Source organism: Schistocerca americana, chromosome 2 (assembly GCF_021461395.2).
Source record: "Schistocerca americana isolate TAMUIC-IGC-003095 chromosome 2, iqSchAmer2.1, whole genome shotgun sequence".
NCBI lineage: Eukaryota > Metazoa > Arthropoda > Insecta > Orthoptera > Acrididae > Schistocerca > Schistocerca americana.
In genome coordinates, this window is record NC_060120.1 from 670,632,931 (window position 1) to 670,649,436 (window position 16,506).

Sequence of the window (16,506 nt, forward strand, 5' to 3'; positions counted from 1 at the left end):
CATCTAATTTTGTTTGCATAATAGCGGGCTTTTGGTGACAATGCAGTCCTTTAAGCCTTGTTCATTGCACTGTTGAGCCAAGAGACTAGAGCTGTTTGCATACTATTTACTTCCTCGTTAATTTCAAGTGCCGTATGAGTCCTCTGACATTTCTTCTGAACACATAACTACTGATCTACCTGGGGTCTTCCAGACCACAGAACACTTGCACTGGCTCCAGTTTGCTTCATCTGCTGCAATGTATAGATCACTGTAGACTGTGCTGTCAAACTTCTGTCACTATTGTTCTAGTAGAACATCCTTCCTGATCCAGAGCTACAATTACAGGAATTTCTCAATTCCAATCTCCCACTTCTGCCTCATCAGCAGGCGATACAGCATGCGCCAGATCAGGTATACAAAAACACTGCTCGATGCACATAATGTACTATAAACTATTGCGAACTGACTGCTATGCAGACAGCTGAAGGAATGAGGCCTACTCGAATGGAACCGTCTTAGGTACAGGCAAATCAGAAAAAAAGAAAAAAGAATATTGGAAAAAAAAACAATTTTGGAGGCCACAATACTCCAGATAAAATTAACACATTGCATATGGCTCACTTAGATTTACGTGTTTCCATGTCCAGTTATTGTGGACAGATCACATAAATTTACGTTTTTCATTTAGCGTACAATTTCTGAGACCTGTTGCTCATGCCAGCAACTATTTCAATTTAACAAAAGGTTGCATGTGAACTGGAGGGTTTAGTGCAGTGAGCAAAAATATGAACTTATTTTTATCTTGTGCTTTACTGCCAACAATCAGTACCGCGAAATAGTCAGTACTGTAGTTACTGTCTTGTGCAGTATGTTGCGAAAACAGGTGACAAAGTGAGATCCTTACTGAACTGTTTGTGGACAATAGTTCTGATATTCCAAATGATTCAGATGATATTACTGATAGTGGCAGTGGAAGTGAAGAAGAAAATATGTCTATAATCAACCGATGTGAGGTAATTGTGACAGATTTCGATGATGGAGCTTCTGACAGTGAAAGTTGGCTGAAGAAGGACAAGAGCATTAATTTAGAAACATATTGAAGAATTACAGGTGTAAAAACTCTTCCCAGTGAGATCAATAGTGTTATAATCATGTGGAATTATTTCTAGGGGATGAATTGTTCAATCAGATATCAACACAATCAAACCTGAATCATGATCAAAACAAAAACCATTATAAAGAAACTCCCACGTCTCCCAAATTTACAAATATCATTCCTGCTGAACTGAAAAAATTTCTGGGCATTATGATTATCGTAATGGGGCAAATAACAAAAGATTATTCAAAGGATTATTGGTCTCATACACACCAATTTTTGGAAAGCCAATGAGCAGAAATTGATTTGAGCAGATATGCAAATCATGGCATTTCAATGACAATTCCTTGCTGAGCAGTCAGGAAAACAGACTCTACGAAATAGAACAACAGGAGCTTTCTCTTGATGAAGCAATGACACCATATAGAGAGCGACTTTGTTTCCGAGCATATAATACAGGAAAACTTATCAGATGTGGTTTGCTTGTTTGCATGGTTTGCGAAAGTGTAAGTGGATATATCTCCAGTCTAGAAATACACATTGGGGAAGGAAAAAAGCTTCAAGACAATTTTCTCTCTGTACTTTCTCCTCACCTTGGCATGTGGCACATTTATCAAAACAATTATTACATAAGTACAGCTGTTGCCAAAACACTTCTAGAAAGGAAAACAAGAGTTTGTGGCACAATATGAATCAATGGAGGCGTCCCTCCCATGGGGGGAGGGGGGGGGGGCGTGACATCATGCAGAAACAAAAATGTATCGTGATATACAATAAATTTATGAAAGGCATGGACAGAGTTGATCAGTATTTTTAATACTGTGGGCTAATGCGGAACACCAATAAATCGACAAAGAAAAGAGTTTTGTTTCTAATAATTTGCGTTTGTTTTTAATACATACAAAGTGAACAGAAACTTAAATCCAGCTCTAAAAATTATAAAAGGTTCCTAAAAGAAGTTGCAAGAGCCTGGACAAGTCATCAACAAGTTGGCACAGCAACTGTAGAGAAACTGAAGCAATCCGACTTACAAAACGAGCCCCTGCTAACGATCCACCTGGTCGATTGTCTGGGAACATGAAAGAACATACTATTCAGACTGTTGTGGGAAGTGGAAAACAGGTATATCCAGCACAACCTTACAAAGTTTGCACAGCGCATTGTAAAAGAAGTGAAACAAGATACTACTGCCAGTTTTGTGAAGTACTGTTACATAAAGACATGTATTTCAAGAGGTATCACACCCTTCAAGAATGTTAGATCATGATACAAACATGTCTCCAACGTGTCATCAGCATCAGAGAAGGGCATGTGCAGGGTCAATCCAAAAGAAGTGCTCCAATAAAAATTAAGTTGGTTGCTTGACCATTTTTAAATATTTTAATTTTTTTAATATGTGATTATCCTATAATTGAGAAGTTCGAAACAGTTTTTTTTACCTTTACTGAATGGCGGCCATTTTCATTTGTAAGTGTGCAACGATGTTTCAGTTTAGAGACGTTAGCAAAAACATGAAAATCTCTGCACTGGGTTAAGTTACAACATTGCAATTGACATAATTTTTTTTAAGAAAAGTGTGCTCTATAACATTGTCTATTACACAAAATACCCTAAATTCAAAAATAACCAGTCAAACTTACCTCCAAAGATTGGTACCCAAATTTTCAAAAATCTTCTTTTTAGGTCCAAAAATAACAAACAAGGAGTGATTTATGGGCGTCTATTTTTTCCTATAGTTAGATATCATACACTACTAGCCTCATATACAGCAAGAACACTTACAAACGTTTCCTTAATTTTTTATGAATTTTTGAAATTTGAAAGTTTTCATTTTTTGTAAAGTCTGGGGTTAGTTATCTCAGGTGGGACTGAATATAAAAACATGATTTTCGCACAGTTTGTACACCTATATGATAGCAACGTACTGTAAAAATTTCAAAATTGATATCTGACTGTGAATAAAGATATGAATTATTGAAAATGAGGAGATAATTCACATTACTCTGCAACTGATCTTATGGCTGTTGCCTATTCACGTGTGATATTGGTGGGATATAATCAATTCTTATTAACGTAAGGTACTGAATTATATACAAAAAGTGGAAACATCACTGAAATTAACATTTATATTATTTTGACATACTTAAAATAAATATTTTCAATTAACATCCTTCGAGATGTGACTGTTCCTAAACCTGGTGGTGAATGTTAAGAACATTTATTTCTTCAGACAACTTTTGTGATATACAATGAGACCTCCTAGTTGCTGTGATAAGTTCAAGCACTGAAAGTTTCCTTAAAACATTTTTCACCGAACTTTGTCACTAGTAGATTTCTTGAAGGACGTTCTTGAGCCAGCAGGGTGGTAAAAATGCGCAAAAACATCATTGTTTTCAGAACTTATTCTTTCAACCTCTGCAAGCCACCACTGGGTATCATACACACATGCCACTATGTCATTTAACGTTAAAGACAGAGATTTAATTTTACTGACAATGATCCTCAAATTTCGGTTTCTGATGTTACATAGCATCGAACTAAGTATTCTGCAATGCCAAGGAATTTGTAGAAATGGCTTGTTCCTTTTATTGCTATGGAGTTTTCAAAACTGGTTTGAAGTGTTGTTTTCAAATGCAGAACCACTTCTTTCTTGATCAGAAAATAGGTAATGCCTCCAATATTATCCTTGCAAAAGACATAAATGTCCTGTACTGCGATAATTTGGTCTGTGGTTTGTCTTTGTAGGCTGGCTTTACTTACTTCATGTTTTATTGTACCTCCTACTCCATCACATGCATTTTTACCATGGCAAGATGCAAAAAAGTGTCATTCGGCCTCCACCCCAAAGTCTACTTTGTGATTGCACAGATTTGAAAAATTCTTTTTGTTCTTATACTGACTACCACTTCCATCTCAAAAGTATATCAGCTTCTCAACCTTGGGAAAATTTTCTTTTTTGTAATTTATTACATACTTTTGAAACACATGTACAGACAAAGTTTTGTGCTCCAAGTAGTCACTTAGAAAGCAAATTGAAGAAATGAAAACTTCATCTTTCTCATTTTTAAAATAGAGAATAAATGGATGCACTGTTTCCTGGTCACTGACCCAGTGGTACCCTTGTATTGCATCCTGAATCACATATGTAAAATTTTCTGCAAAATCAGCTAGCACTATGAATTCAGTTACATGATATTGTGCTTTTTTGTCCTTCAAAAACTTACTTTGGGTTTTAGAAACATGGTGGTGACTTTTGAGTTTTTGTAAGTTATCAATTAAAGATTCCAAGTACTCTTCCTGAGATTTAACCACTGTTATCATTTCTGCCCTATCATTTGTGACCTACTGTTTGAAGGTATTATTGTCTGGCATTTCCTCATCATATTCGTGAAACAATTTAATACCCGTTTCCTTACCAGGGCATTTATTACACAAACTCATCATGCAGTCATAACTGTTATTGTCACAGACCATTAAATCTAGCAACTCTTTGTAGTTAAGATCACTGAGTTTTGCAACTGCAATCATCAGTTTGACATTTTGATAATATAAACAAGCACAAACTGAGTGTATCCCTGAGGATCCAGCCAAAATACACCACTTAGGGTGGAGATCACAAAATTTTGACCTTCCAATTTTGCATTGTGGGTGAGAATTTTTGAAAGCTACATTAAGTTCATCTAAATTTGACAGGACTTGTCGTTTCTGCTTTGTTACTTTAACTCAATTTATAACAACTCTTTTGCTATCTTTGCAGCCTGGGCACATTCTACTGTTTTCATAAAAAAAAAGAAGCTGCTGGATCTTTTTAATTGTTTCTTCACTTATACCTACTCCCTTCTTCTTTCTAAAAACTGGAAGAATGCCTTGCTCTTTCACTAATTTTCAGGTTAGTTTAACCAAACGAGGAGAAACGCTGAATTCATGAACTATTTTTTCTCTTGACCATGAGTCAGGGAACAAACTTAAAATTTTAACTTTTTCCTCTTTGGATGTCACTGAAAATTTAATTTTTAATTTCTCTATTAAGCTCAAATATTCAGTGTCAGATGATGCTGGTGGTAGGTTTTCTTCTTCTTCTTCTTTAAAAATAATGTTGGTATGTGTATTATTAAAGCATGACTCCAGTCTTTTCTAATTTTGTCTGAAATTTGTTGTGCCTTATTTTCAATAGCTGCTTTTCTTTTTCTGCTACTTAATTTTATTATTTTTGAAGCAGGAGATACGTCTAACTTAGAACAAGCAAAACGAAATGTGCTAACAGCTTCCTCATTAGGAATAGAAATGTCATTAACAAGGTTACATGATTCTGGTTCTGGAATCACAACAAATATTTTTGAGATGAAAACATACTTTATCCCTGTTAACTGACAGTATATTTTCTCTTGTAACTGTATAACTTATCAGCCCTTTGAAAGGTTATGGCTTTATAGAATTTCCCGGTGCTTTAGAAAACAAAACACAGGGGGGAAAAAAAAAAGTTTTGGAAAGATCTTTGATAAGCAGCAACATGTATGCTGCATATTTTCATATTATGGAAGTATAAATTCAAATTCCACTGAACACCGCATGTTACTTTCCGAAGCATTGAAATTGAGATTGCGATGCGCTTTTGTAAGCCAGGCATAGCTCATGTCACGTGATCTTGTTAGCCGATGACGGAGGGTATTCAGAGCTAAGAACTCATGATGCAGTCAGCCAATAGCAACATCACTGTTAAGAAGCACGAACACACGAACAGAAAAAGCTAATAGTTTAAATATACATAGTGTTGCTGCATGAAAAGCAAAGCTTTCACAAATAATATTGGTCTATAAGATTAATACGCTGCAAGAGAAGCTAAGCTTTCACATATAATGTTGGTCTTTTATGCGCGTTATTACAATGTAAGATATCTCTCACAAAAATGTGCCAGTAAAATTTTTAATAACGACATAAAAGTCATCTAAATGGGTCATCAAAGAGTTGATTTTTAAATGAGAGTCAAAAGCTCTGTGATTTAAGAAATTCATCGTACATTCTCGCTTACAGTTCAACTTGCATAAAAGGAAATTTATTTTGAAAGTAACGCTATTCAAATCATCATTTGCAATGTTTTCCTGTGACCTGTTAGAAATAGGTTCGTTTCAGTATTTGCCAGAGAGCGCCAGATAACAGGTGCCATCGCGCTTCCACAGCTACGATGTCGCAGGGAGCCCGTATGTACATACATGCAAAACATTGAAAGATCATAAAATTATGTCATGAAAGAAACAAAACAACAGTGGATACTCCAGGGGCATCGGAATTTCGTGAACCATACTAAAATGTGCACATTTAAAGCGCACATTCGTACGTCCAGATTCCCAGTGAAGTAGGCCACGACCTGATATTAAGCTTTTCAATGTAGTTTTCCGGATGAGAATTTTCTTGGAGTACCAGTACTATGTTATCTCATGTTTGGTTCTTTATTATGACATAATGCCATATGTGCTAGAAGTTGAAAACATGCACTTGAAATGCAGCGAACAATGTGTGGAATAAAACACTTCATTTCAAATATACTGTCTGCCTCAGCGGGAAAGATTAATAAAAGAAAATTTCTTTTGCAAACCGACAAAAGTAACTTCATTGTTCTGCAAGGCAATTAATGCTTGACTGTCAGAAAGGTGAAACTAAAATAAAATCTGCAACTAACAACACATTTTAGCCTTCCGTAATTATGTGAATGTATTTTAATTCACTTGATAGCCCCCAACCACAGAAATCCATTTTGTATTTATTTGACGTGAGAGCAGTAAACAAAGAGGAAACAGAAAAATCACTAAATGCAAACTCGGGTCATGTGGAGACTACCCACTTCCCCACTACAACTCGGACTGCTCTGCACATCAACCCCGGATCTATGATACTTCCGAACTGGTGCAATACCCCGCCACTCCCTTGAGCGTTTGAGATAGGACATCAAAAATTAGAAAAAAATCGAATTTTCAAAACTATATTCATTTTGTAGCGCACATCTTTTTGAAGAGTCTAATGCATAAAACGTGTGTTCGAGGAAATGTAAGACATGTTATTTGGTTGCAAGTCTGCCAAAGTGCAGTGCCACACCTCTTCACACAGGATTCTCCATATCGCATGTCACTGTATTTAGCTCTGTGGAATTGAAACATGTATATTTTGTAGTGGATGCCATCAAACCATATTCAGGACAATGGAAATTAAAATGTCTTGTGGTGCCTCTCATGCTCACTATTGGCCAGTCTGACATCCTGTCCCTCTTCTTTTTTTTTTAAATTATGAAGAAGAAGAAGAAGAAGAAAAAGAAGAAGAAAAAACTTCTTCAGAAAATTTGTGCTCTTTATTCCCTATCAGCTAACAACTTGCTGCTTTGTGTGACATAAAATTAAATATAGGATACATAAAACCAGTAAAGACGCAAGACAATACACATTTCTTCAATCCTTAGCTCCTAGGTTTTTTTTTCTCCCTAATCTTGTTACAGCTTTATATGGCGTGCTTTCCTTTTACCTCATCAAAGTTTGTCAAACGTTTTGCTACATGAAAAATTGAAATGTCGTCTAATACTGAAACAGTTGTTAATACAAATAGGACCCAAGACTGGTGTGGTTTCTCGGTCTGATTACACCTATTTTGTCACTCTCTGCTAGATAAAACAAAATAGGCCCTTCTAAAACGGCAACAGTTGTAACACACATCAAATAAACGAGACTGTTTTGGCAAAAATGGTCATTTTTTAACGACAGAATATAATTCACAAAGTACCAATATCAAATGCCTATTAGGCCTACTACAAGCAAAATGCTTTACTTTAGGAAATGGTTTCACACTTCATTCATACGCTCCAGTTACTCAAGCATGAGATCGAAAAGTAATAGTACAAAATTTTTCGTACTACTACTATTATTTATCATCATATTGTTCTATAATTTGTGTCATGTCCCCATTTCTTTTCCTTTCTCGTTCTAACAAAGAGTCTTGTTATCACTAATTCTGTAACTATTCCTGTCAATGTCAAAGCATATTCGCTGGTTAACTTCTCTAACTCTGCCAGAATCACTGGTTTAGTTATCCCCTGATTATTCTCCAGTTAGGCGTTGTTACGTGTTCGTACAACACATTTTCCGTGCTACTTCCGGAATAGAACTTAAAGTGGGTGCTAGCCGGGGGCTGTTCAACTGCCCCTTACTAAAACAGCGATCTGGCCAAAAATTTTTTGTCAAAATTTCATTTTCTTGGATACACAGAGAAGGTAATACGTAACTGCCAGCCGCTGTGGCCGAGCGGTTCTAGGCACTTCAGTCTGGAACCGTGTGACCGCTGCGGTCGCACGTTCGAATCCTGCCTTGGGCATGAATGTGTGTGATGTTTTTAGGTTAGTTAGGTTTAAGTAGTTCTAAGTTCTAGGCGACTGATGACCTATGACCTCAGATGTTAAGTCGCATAGTGCTCAGAGCCATTTTAATATGTAATCTTTCTTACCTGTCATTCATTTATTTCCACTCTGATAGTCTGAATCTATGGATTTCACTAGTAATTATAACAACGCTCATAATTCGCAAACCCCAATCAACCACACAGACAGCGGTTGACACTCATCCGTTCGGCATTACTCCACTCAGCTCATATAGCCCCTTTTGTCTGTAGGAAAGTTTGTTTCTACAAGCGACGAGGATTCCCCTGACAGAGACGACATGTACACTATGCATGCATTCACAAATCAACTTACGATCCATTCAGAAATCAACTTAGAATGTGTTCAAAAATGTTCAAAAACCGACAGGGATGCGTTTCAAAGTCATATGAATGATCGATATACTAACATGCGCTGGATGCTAGGCGCTTTGTGAAACAAGGTTTCTTCCCCTCAAGGATAGGAATTTGCCCCCCCCCCCCCCCCCCACACACACACACACACACACACACACACACACACTTCACTTAGATCTGGGCCTGCTGCACATGCATTAATCTGGCAGCTTGGGCACTCCAGTAACATTTTTCCCGGTAGCATCTAGCTGCTTGCTGCTTACACAGCCAACAGCCACATTTCAGTAGCAAGAGGCGTGAGAAGCTGCATATACGCATGATCCCGCTCGTAACTGCTAAAACGAACCTAATGTAAACAGTTGTGACGTCACACTCATCGGAGGCAATTTGTTGTTACAAAGCGTTGCATAGTCTTCCTAAAGCCTTTGACACATTTTGATTTTGCTGTTGGCAGACGCTTCTATGAGCACTGTATTTTGTTGTTGTATATGGCACATTTCCTATACAGTTTAAGTTTTATTTTTGCTTTTTCTCACGTTCATGTTTTATTGCTGCAGTATTACTCTGCAGTAATATCCTTTGTTAGAGTTTCAGTTCTTACCAGTCAAAACTACAAAAAATTAACTGATAACAAAAACAATAAAAAATTCCCAGAATTCTAAAAAAATTCCCAGAATTCTAAAAAAAATTCCCAGAATTCTAAAAAAATTCCCAGAATTCTAAAAAAATTCCCAGAATTCTAAAAAATTCCCAGGTGTTTCCCAGTTTTCTCCCAGATGAAAAAGTTTCCTGGTTTTTCCCGGATCTCCCAGTTGCCCAGGGTCATATACACCCTGTATGTACATCCCCTCTAATGGAGGTTTCAGAACAGATTGACTACAAAAATGCCACACCCAGAAATAATGTACTTCTTTAATGACAATAAACTTAAACGTAAATGGGCATTTCTATTACCATAGAACAAAAGCAAAAGCACCTATTGTTTAATTTTGCATTATTAAAAATAAATAAACTAAATGAATATTGGGTGATAGTGTTAACTAAATACATGTCACAATTAAATATTATTACAATGAAACAATAAACCATTTAAATAGGCAACAGCCATAAGATCAGTTGTAGAGTAATATGAATTATCTCCTCATTTTCAATAGTTCATATATTTGTTCACAGTCAGATATCAATGTCGAAATTTTTAAAATACATTGCTATCACATAGGTGTACAAACTGTGCAAAAATCATATTTTTATATTCAGTCCTATCTGAGATAACTAACCCCAAACTTGGCAAAAAAAGAAAATTTTCAAATTTCAAAAATTCATAAAAAATTATGGAAACATTTGTAAGTGTTCTTGCTGTATGTGAGGCTAGTAGTGTATGATACCTAACTATAGGAAGAAAATATACTCTCATAAATCACTCCATGTTTGTTATTTTTGAGCCTAAAAAGAGGATTTTTGAAAATTTGGATACCAAGCTTTGGAGGTAAGTTTGACCGGTTATTTTTGAATTTAGGGTATTTTGTGTAATAGACAATGTTGTAGAGGACACTTCTAAAAATGTCAATTGCAATGTTGTAACTTAACCCAGTGCAGAGATATTAAAATTTTCGTTAATGTCTACAGTCTGAAAAATCATCGCACACCTACAAATAAAAATGGCCGCCATCCAGTAAAGGTGCAAGATAAATTATTTTAAAAAACTGTTTTGAACTTCTCAAATATAGGACAATCACATATAAAAAATTAAAATATTTAAAAATGGTCAAGCAACAATCACTGGACCACTTCATATGGATTGACTCTGCAGCTACACTCAAATAAGTAAAGCGCTCATTTCGCGCGCATCTTATGAAAATCTCTGGGAACTGCTACAATAATCGCGGCGTGGCAGCCAGTATGCAACGTGTTTAAGTACTTTCAACATATCACAAAAACAAAAAACCCTCTAGAAAAATGTGTAATGCTCAGAGTAACAGAATGTCTAATACAGAGAAAAACCACAGAATGCACTAATATGATTCCTAAAACCATGTCCAGGAATGCATGGAAGGATATTGTTCATAGTGTCTCTAGGAGTCAAAAGAAGACTTGATTCATAAAAACAATTAATAATTCTTGAAGACGAATGGAGGTTATGACAGACATAACTTTAGTGCAATTAAGAGTGTCTTCTATTGCACTACATATGAAATATAATTAAAATAATAACCAGGTGCAATTGTATAATGATAGTGGGAAACCTCTCATAAAAGAAGAAAGTAGTATGATACTATAAAGCAGAACAAGCAAAGATGTCAATTCCTGTAAGCTTCAAATACTTTAGTGTAATCTCCTATACCCACCAGAGAAGTGAAGGATACCACTCGCTCACTAAAAAATAAATATTTGTCTGTATGCAAGTAACTTACTGAAACACTACTCTAGTGAAACATAAGTATGTAGAATACTGAGATTTATACCTATATTCCCAGAAAGGATGAAACATGCCAATGTAAAACCTCTTTAAAGAAAAGCGGTGGTGGGGTGAGGTGAAGGAATGCCTCCTACAGAAATATTACAGAAAAATTTCCACTTCTTATGGTACTTTCAAAATTATTCAAAAATTTGAAGTGTGTAATGACTGGACATTTTGAAGAAAAGGTAGTTTGATTTTCAAAGCAATATTGTGAATGAACATCAATCTTCACATTTGTGAAGTTCTTAAACAAGAACAATTCACCAGGGGGTATCTTCTGGGATTTCACTAAAGGTTTTTGCAAAGTGGATCAATAGCTACTATTAGAAGAAGTATGACATCTGTAAGTTGCTGCAGAAATCCATTTTCAGCAGAAGGAAGCTGAAAATAACTGTGGAAGCTGTGGATTGCAAATCTGGAGTAATTAGCACATCAGACTGGGGTGTAAATCGTGCCGCCCTACAGGTTTCTGTTCTGGAACCTTTATTATTTCTGATTTATGCAAATGACCTCCTTGCAGGTAAGAATGGTGATCAGTGTAAATTTACTATGTTTCCAGATGACACAGCACTGTAACAGAAAAATCTATCAACCATATTCATCACAAACATTTTATTGAAATTCTGTAACTGGTTTACTGTTACCTCCCTTTCTGCCAAGCTAAGCAAGACAAATTTTACGCAATTTCGATCAAGTTAAAGGAATACACTGGCACACAATAAATAACAAGTAGCTACCAACAGTTGATAGCAGCAAGTTTCTGGGTCTTCACTTAGACTGCAAACTAAACTGGAAACATTACACACTTCAAACTGTGAAGAGATAGAGCTCAGCTGCTTTTGCATTACGAGTACTCTCTTATGTTGGTGATCAAATGGTCACAAAGGCAGCTTATTTTGCTTATGTGTAGTCCATCATGCCACAAGGGATTACCTACAGGGCAAACTCTTCTCCTGCTCAAGAATCTTCATTGCTTAGAAAAAGAGTGATTGGAAAAATTTGTACAGTAAGTTAAAGAAGCCCCCAACGCGAACCGTTTAGCCAACTGAGAATACTTACCACTGTATTTCCAATACATTTTTCCTCGTATAACCTTCACATACAGTCCACATGCATGACACCAAACATAAGAATGACATATGCTATTAATCAAAAAATCTGGTCCTGGTACAGAGCAGTTCTAAGTATGCTGGTGGAGGGGGGGGGAAAAAAAAAAAAAAAAAAAAAAAAAAAAAAAAGAGAGAGAGAGAGAGAGAGAGAGAGAGAGAGAGAGAGAGAGAGAAGAACAACACACACACACACACACACACACACACACACACACACACACTTTGTCCCACTGAACTTACAAACATATGGAATATTCAATCCCGTTTCAAAAATAAACTCTGCTAATTTTTCTCTCATTCATTCTACTCTGTTAAGGAATTTGTGAACGAGAGCTCATCGCAGAAAAGATATAGTAAACTATTTCATTACTGTCAAATGTTAATACAAGTATTTTATGGGGATCATATTACTTGTTTAATTCAGTTTCTGCATAATGGAAATTTTATTTTTGTTGTGTATGTACAGCTGAACTGTACAATGATAACATCAGTATCAGCCAACTTTTGAACATGTCACCACTGAACTGTGAAGAAAACAGTAATTTGTTGTTTTATTCATAATACTGTAGTATTTGTTTGTAAATTTGTTGAATAGTATATTGTAATTGATTAGTCATGTAAATAGATGTAATCATTATCCTGATAAGTTTGACATCCAAGTCATGCTCATTGCTGTATGTATCAATGGTATATACATAAGTAAATAAATACTGCTGAATATCTGACTAACTTCTCCCTTTTGGTCCCCTTCTAAATGATTGCCCATCATTTCTTACTGGGTGAATGCCTTGGTAGTTATTTGAATGTCAAGTGGAAAAATAAGTCCAAATCATACTTCACTTTAATATACATGGTTAATGGAGAAGTTGATACAGCATTCAAGAGCAATTTTTAGAGAGATATGAATAAGTGATCGGTAATTGCCCAAACTTCTGCTACAGACAGTACACATTATTAAAACAACTGTATTTTCATATGGGGATAGTACGCGTGCCACTGGAAATAATACTTCTGTACTTGCGAGACTACTGGAGAAAGTCATTAACAAAAAATGCTTACCACGTGGCCGCCTTGTGCTCCTCTTATTTGGACCATTGACAATTGTATTTGATGACAGTATAAGCTCACGTTGAACTGTATCCTCATCACGGAAGGTATAGAAATTTCGGTCACCAACTTGCAATGTGCAAGGTTCAAACACATTCAGCAATTTCAGTCTGAAAAAAGGATGTCACATATCAGTTGATTTATTTGGACAAGATGAACAACACTGTACATGAAAAATGCTAATGAAAAGTAGCATACATTTTCCCCCCTCTGATGGTTATGAATAGATAATTTTAAAACTGCTTGTTTCTATTTTATGTAAGTTAATCCTTATTTGATAATTTTACAACATGATTTACTCTTTACCCATATTTCAAAATTTCAATGTTCATTTGTTTTCTCTATTTAACCTTGTATATCTGACTTTTGCCACGTAAATTTAACGTCTATGAAATACCTACTTAACAGGCACAAGCAGATCAAACGTCAATATGTCAGCAGCTGGTAAGTTCTTGGTTTTCAGTTCTCTTTACAGGGTGTATATGTGGACAAGGAAAAAAAAATTCCCAGATTTCCCAGTTAAAAATACACTTTCTCCCAGGCGAAAATACACTTTTTCTGAGTTAAGTGACAGTACACTTTTCCTCGGCACTGTAAAACTCAACAACCCTTTGAATGTTTATGGTTTTATATACCAACGTAGAATTTCCCGGCACTTTAGAAAACGAAACTTGGGGGTGGGGGAACACGTTTTGAAAGACCTTTGATGTGCAGCAACACATATGCTGCATTTTTCATATTGCAAAGATATAAATCTGAATTCCAACAAACACTGCATGTCACTTTCCAAAGCATTGAAATCGAGATTGTGATGCACTTTTGTAAGCCAGTCATAGCTCATGTCGTGTGATCTCACCAACTGATGACAGCATAAGACATGTGATGCAGTCAGACAATAACAAGATCACTCTTGAGTAGCACGAACACACAAATAAGAAAAGTTAATGGTTTACATTAATATACATAGCATTCACATAAGAAGATTAATAAACTGGAAGAGAAGCTAAGCTTCCAAATATAATGTTGATCTTTTATGCACATGTTACACTTTAAGATACATCAAACAAATGTGCCAGTAAATTTTTAATAACGATGTAAATGTCTGATCTTCTGGGCTCGAAATTCTTCTAAATGGTCGTCCTCAAAGAGTGGATTTTTAAATGAGAGTCAAACGCTTTGAGATTTAAGAAATTCATCATACATTCTCGCACATAGTTCATCTTGCGTAAACGGAAATTTACTTTGAAAGTAACACTTTTCAAACCACCAATTGCAACATTTTCCCACAACCTGTAAGAAATAGGGTCATTTCAGCAGTTATCAGAGAGAGCCAGATAACGGGCATCACCGTGCTTGCGCAGCCGCGATGACGCAGGAAACCCTATGTTCCTATGTGTAAAACATTAAAAGATCTTACATTATGAAAGAAAAGAAACAAGACATCAGAGGATACTTCAAGAGAATCAGAATTTCGTGAACCATACTAAAATGCATAATTCAGCTTTAAGTGCACATTCGTATGTCCAGATTCGGATGCAAATTTTCTTGGAGTACCAGTACTGTATTATCTCACGTTTGGTTCTTTATTATCACATAATGCCATATGTGCACTTGAAATGCAGCAGTTGCCAACAGTGTGAAATTAAACACTGTTTCAAATAAATTGACTGCCTCAACGGAAAAGATTTAATAAAAGCCAAATCTCTTTAGCAAACCGACAAAAATAACTTCATTGTTCTGCAACGCGATTAATGCTTTCTGGTCAGAAAGGTGGACATAAAATCTGAAACTAATAACATATTTTAGTCTTCCGTGATTATGCAAACATATTTTAATTCATTTGCTAGCTCCCGGCCACAAAAATACATTTTGTTTTCATTTAACACGAGAGCAAGAAACATGGAGGAAACAACAAAACCACTGAACGTAAACACTGGTCACGTGGAGACAACTCACAACTCAGACTGCTCTGTGCATCAGCCCCGGATCTACGATATTTCCGAACCGGGACAATACTAGATAGTTGCACCCAGCCACACTTCTGTAACCAGAAGCAACTGCGCATGCCCAAGGGAATGCACACAACTACTCAAACGAATCTAATTTAAACAGTTGTCATGTCACGCTCATTGGAGGCAATTTGTTGTTACGAAGCATTGCATAGTCTTTATAAAGCCTTTGACACACTTTGCTGTTGGCAGACGCTCGTCTGAGCACTGTGTTTTGTTATATATAACGCATTTCCTTTGCAACTTAAGTTTCATTTCCGTTTTCTTTTTTCCTCTCGTTCATGTTTTGTTGCTGCAGAATTATTCTGCAGTAGCAGGATACAGTAATATCCTCTGCTAGAGTATCGGTTCTTACCAGCCAAAAATCACAAAAATTTAACTGAAAACTACAACAATGAAAAATTCCCAGAATTCTAAACAATCCCTGGGTGTTTCCCGGTTTTCTCTTGGATAAAAAAAATTCCCGGGTTTTTCCCAGATCTCCCGGGTCGTATACACCCTGCTTTACGAATATTGTTTTGAATAAAATCTGAAACATTTGGTACAAATGTAGGCAAAGTGTTAAACTCAGAGAACAGCTTTAAAAAAGTTGGCAAGTGTATGGTTCATTTGAACACTATAGTTTTTTATTAGGCATGTTCCTATTTGAGAATTTATGTCCTTCTCTCCCTCCCACACTCAAACTTATTTACTCAGCCCAGTAACAGATTTAATGTGAACTCTAAATCATGGCACAACTTGGTATTTTTCATACACTTAGTATCACTGCAAGAGGTTAAAAAATCTGTAAGTATCAGAAAAATCCTAGAACTGAGGACTGAATCCCAAACCTCTGGATTAGTAGGCTGAAGTCAACAAAACCAAGAACATGTCTCAATTGCAACATCACACATCCCAGATGCAGCATTTCATTTGTGGATCAGATCACCATCAATATTTGTTTACAAATTAGAAAGGATCAATGCACCTTTTTGT

At 36.1% G+C, this 16,506-nt stretch overlaps 1 protein-coding gene across 1 annotated transcript in view; it reads right to left on the minus strand.

The window, feature by feature from the left end:
* Positions 1-16,506, minus strand: part of LOC124591296 ((E3-independent) E2 ubiquitin-conjugating enzyme) — a 234,699-nt gene that overhangs the window by 167,889 nt on the left and 50,304 nt on the right. Inside the window, exon 5 of the mRNA XM_047131723.1 lies at positions 13,475-13,632. Coding sequence (XP_046987679.1) covers positions 13,475-13,632 — 158 coding nt within the window. The remainder of the gene's footprint in view (positions 1-13,474; positions 13,633-16,506) is intronic.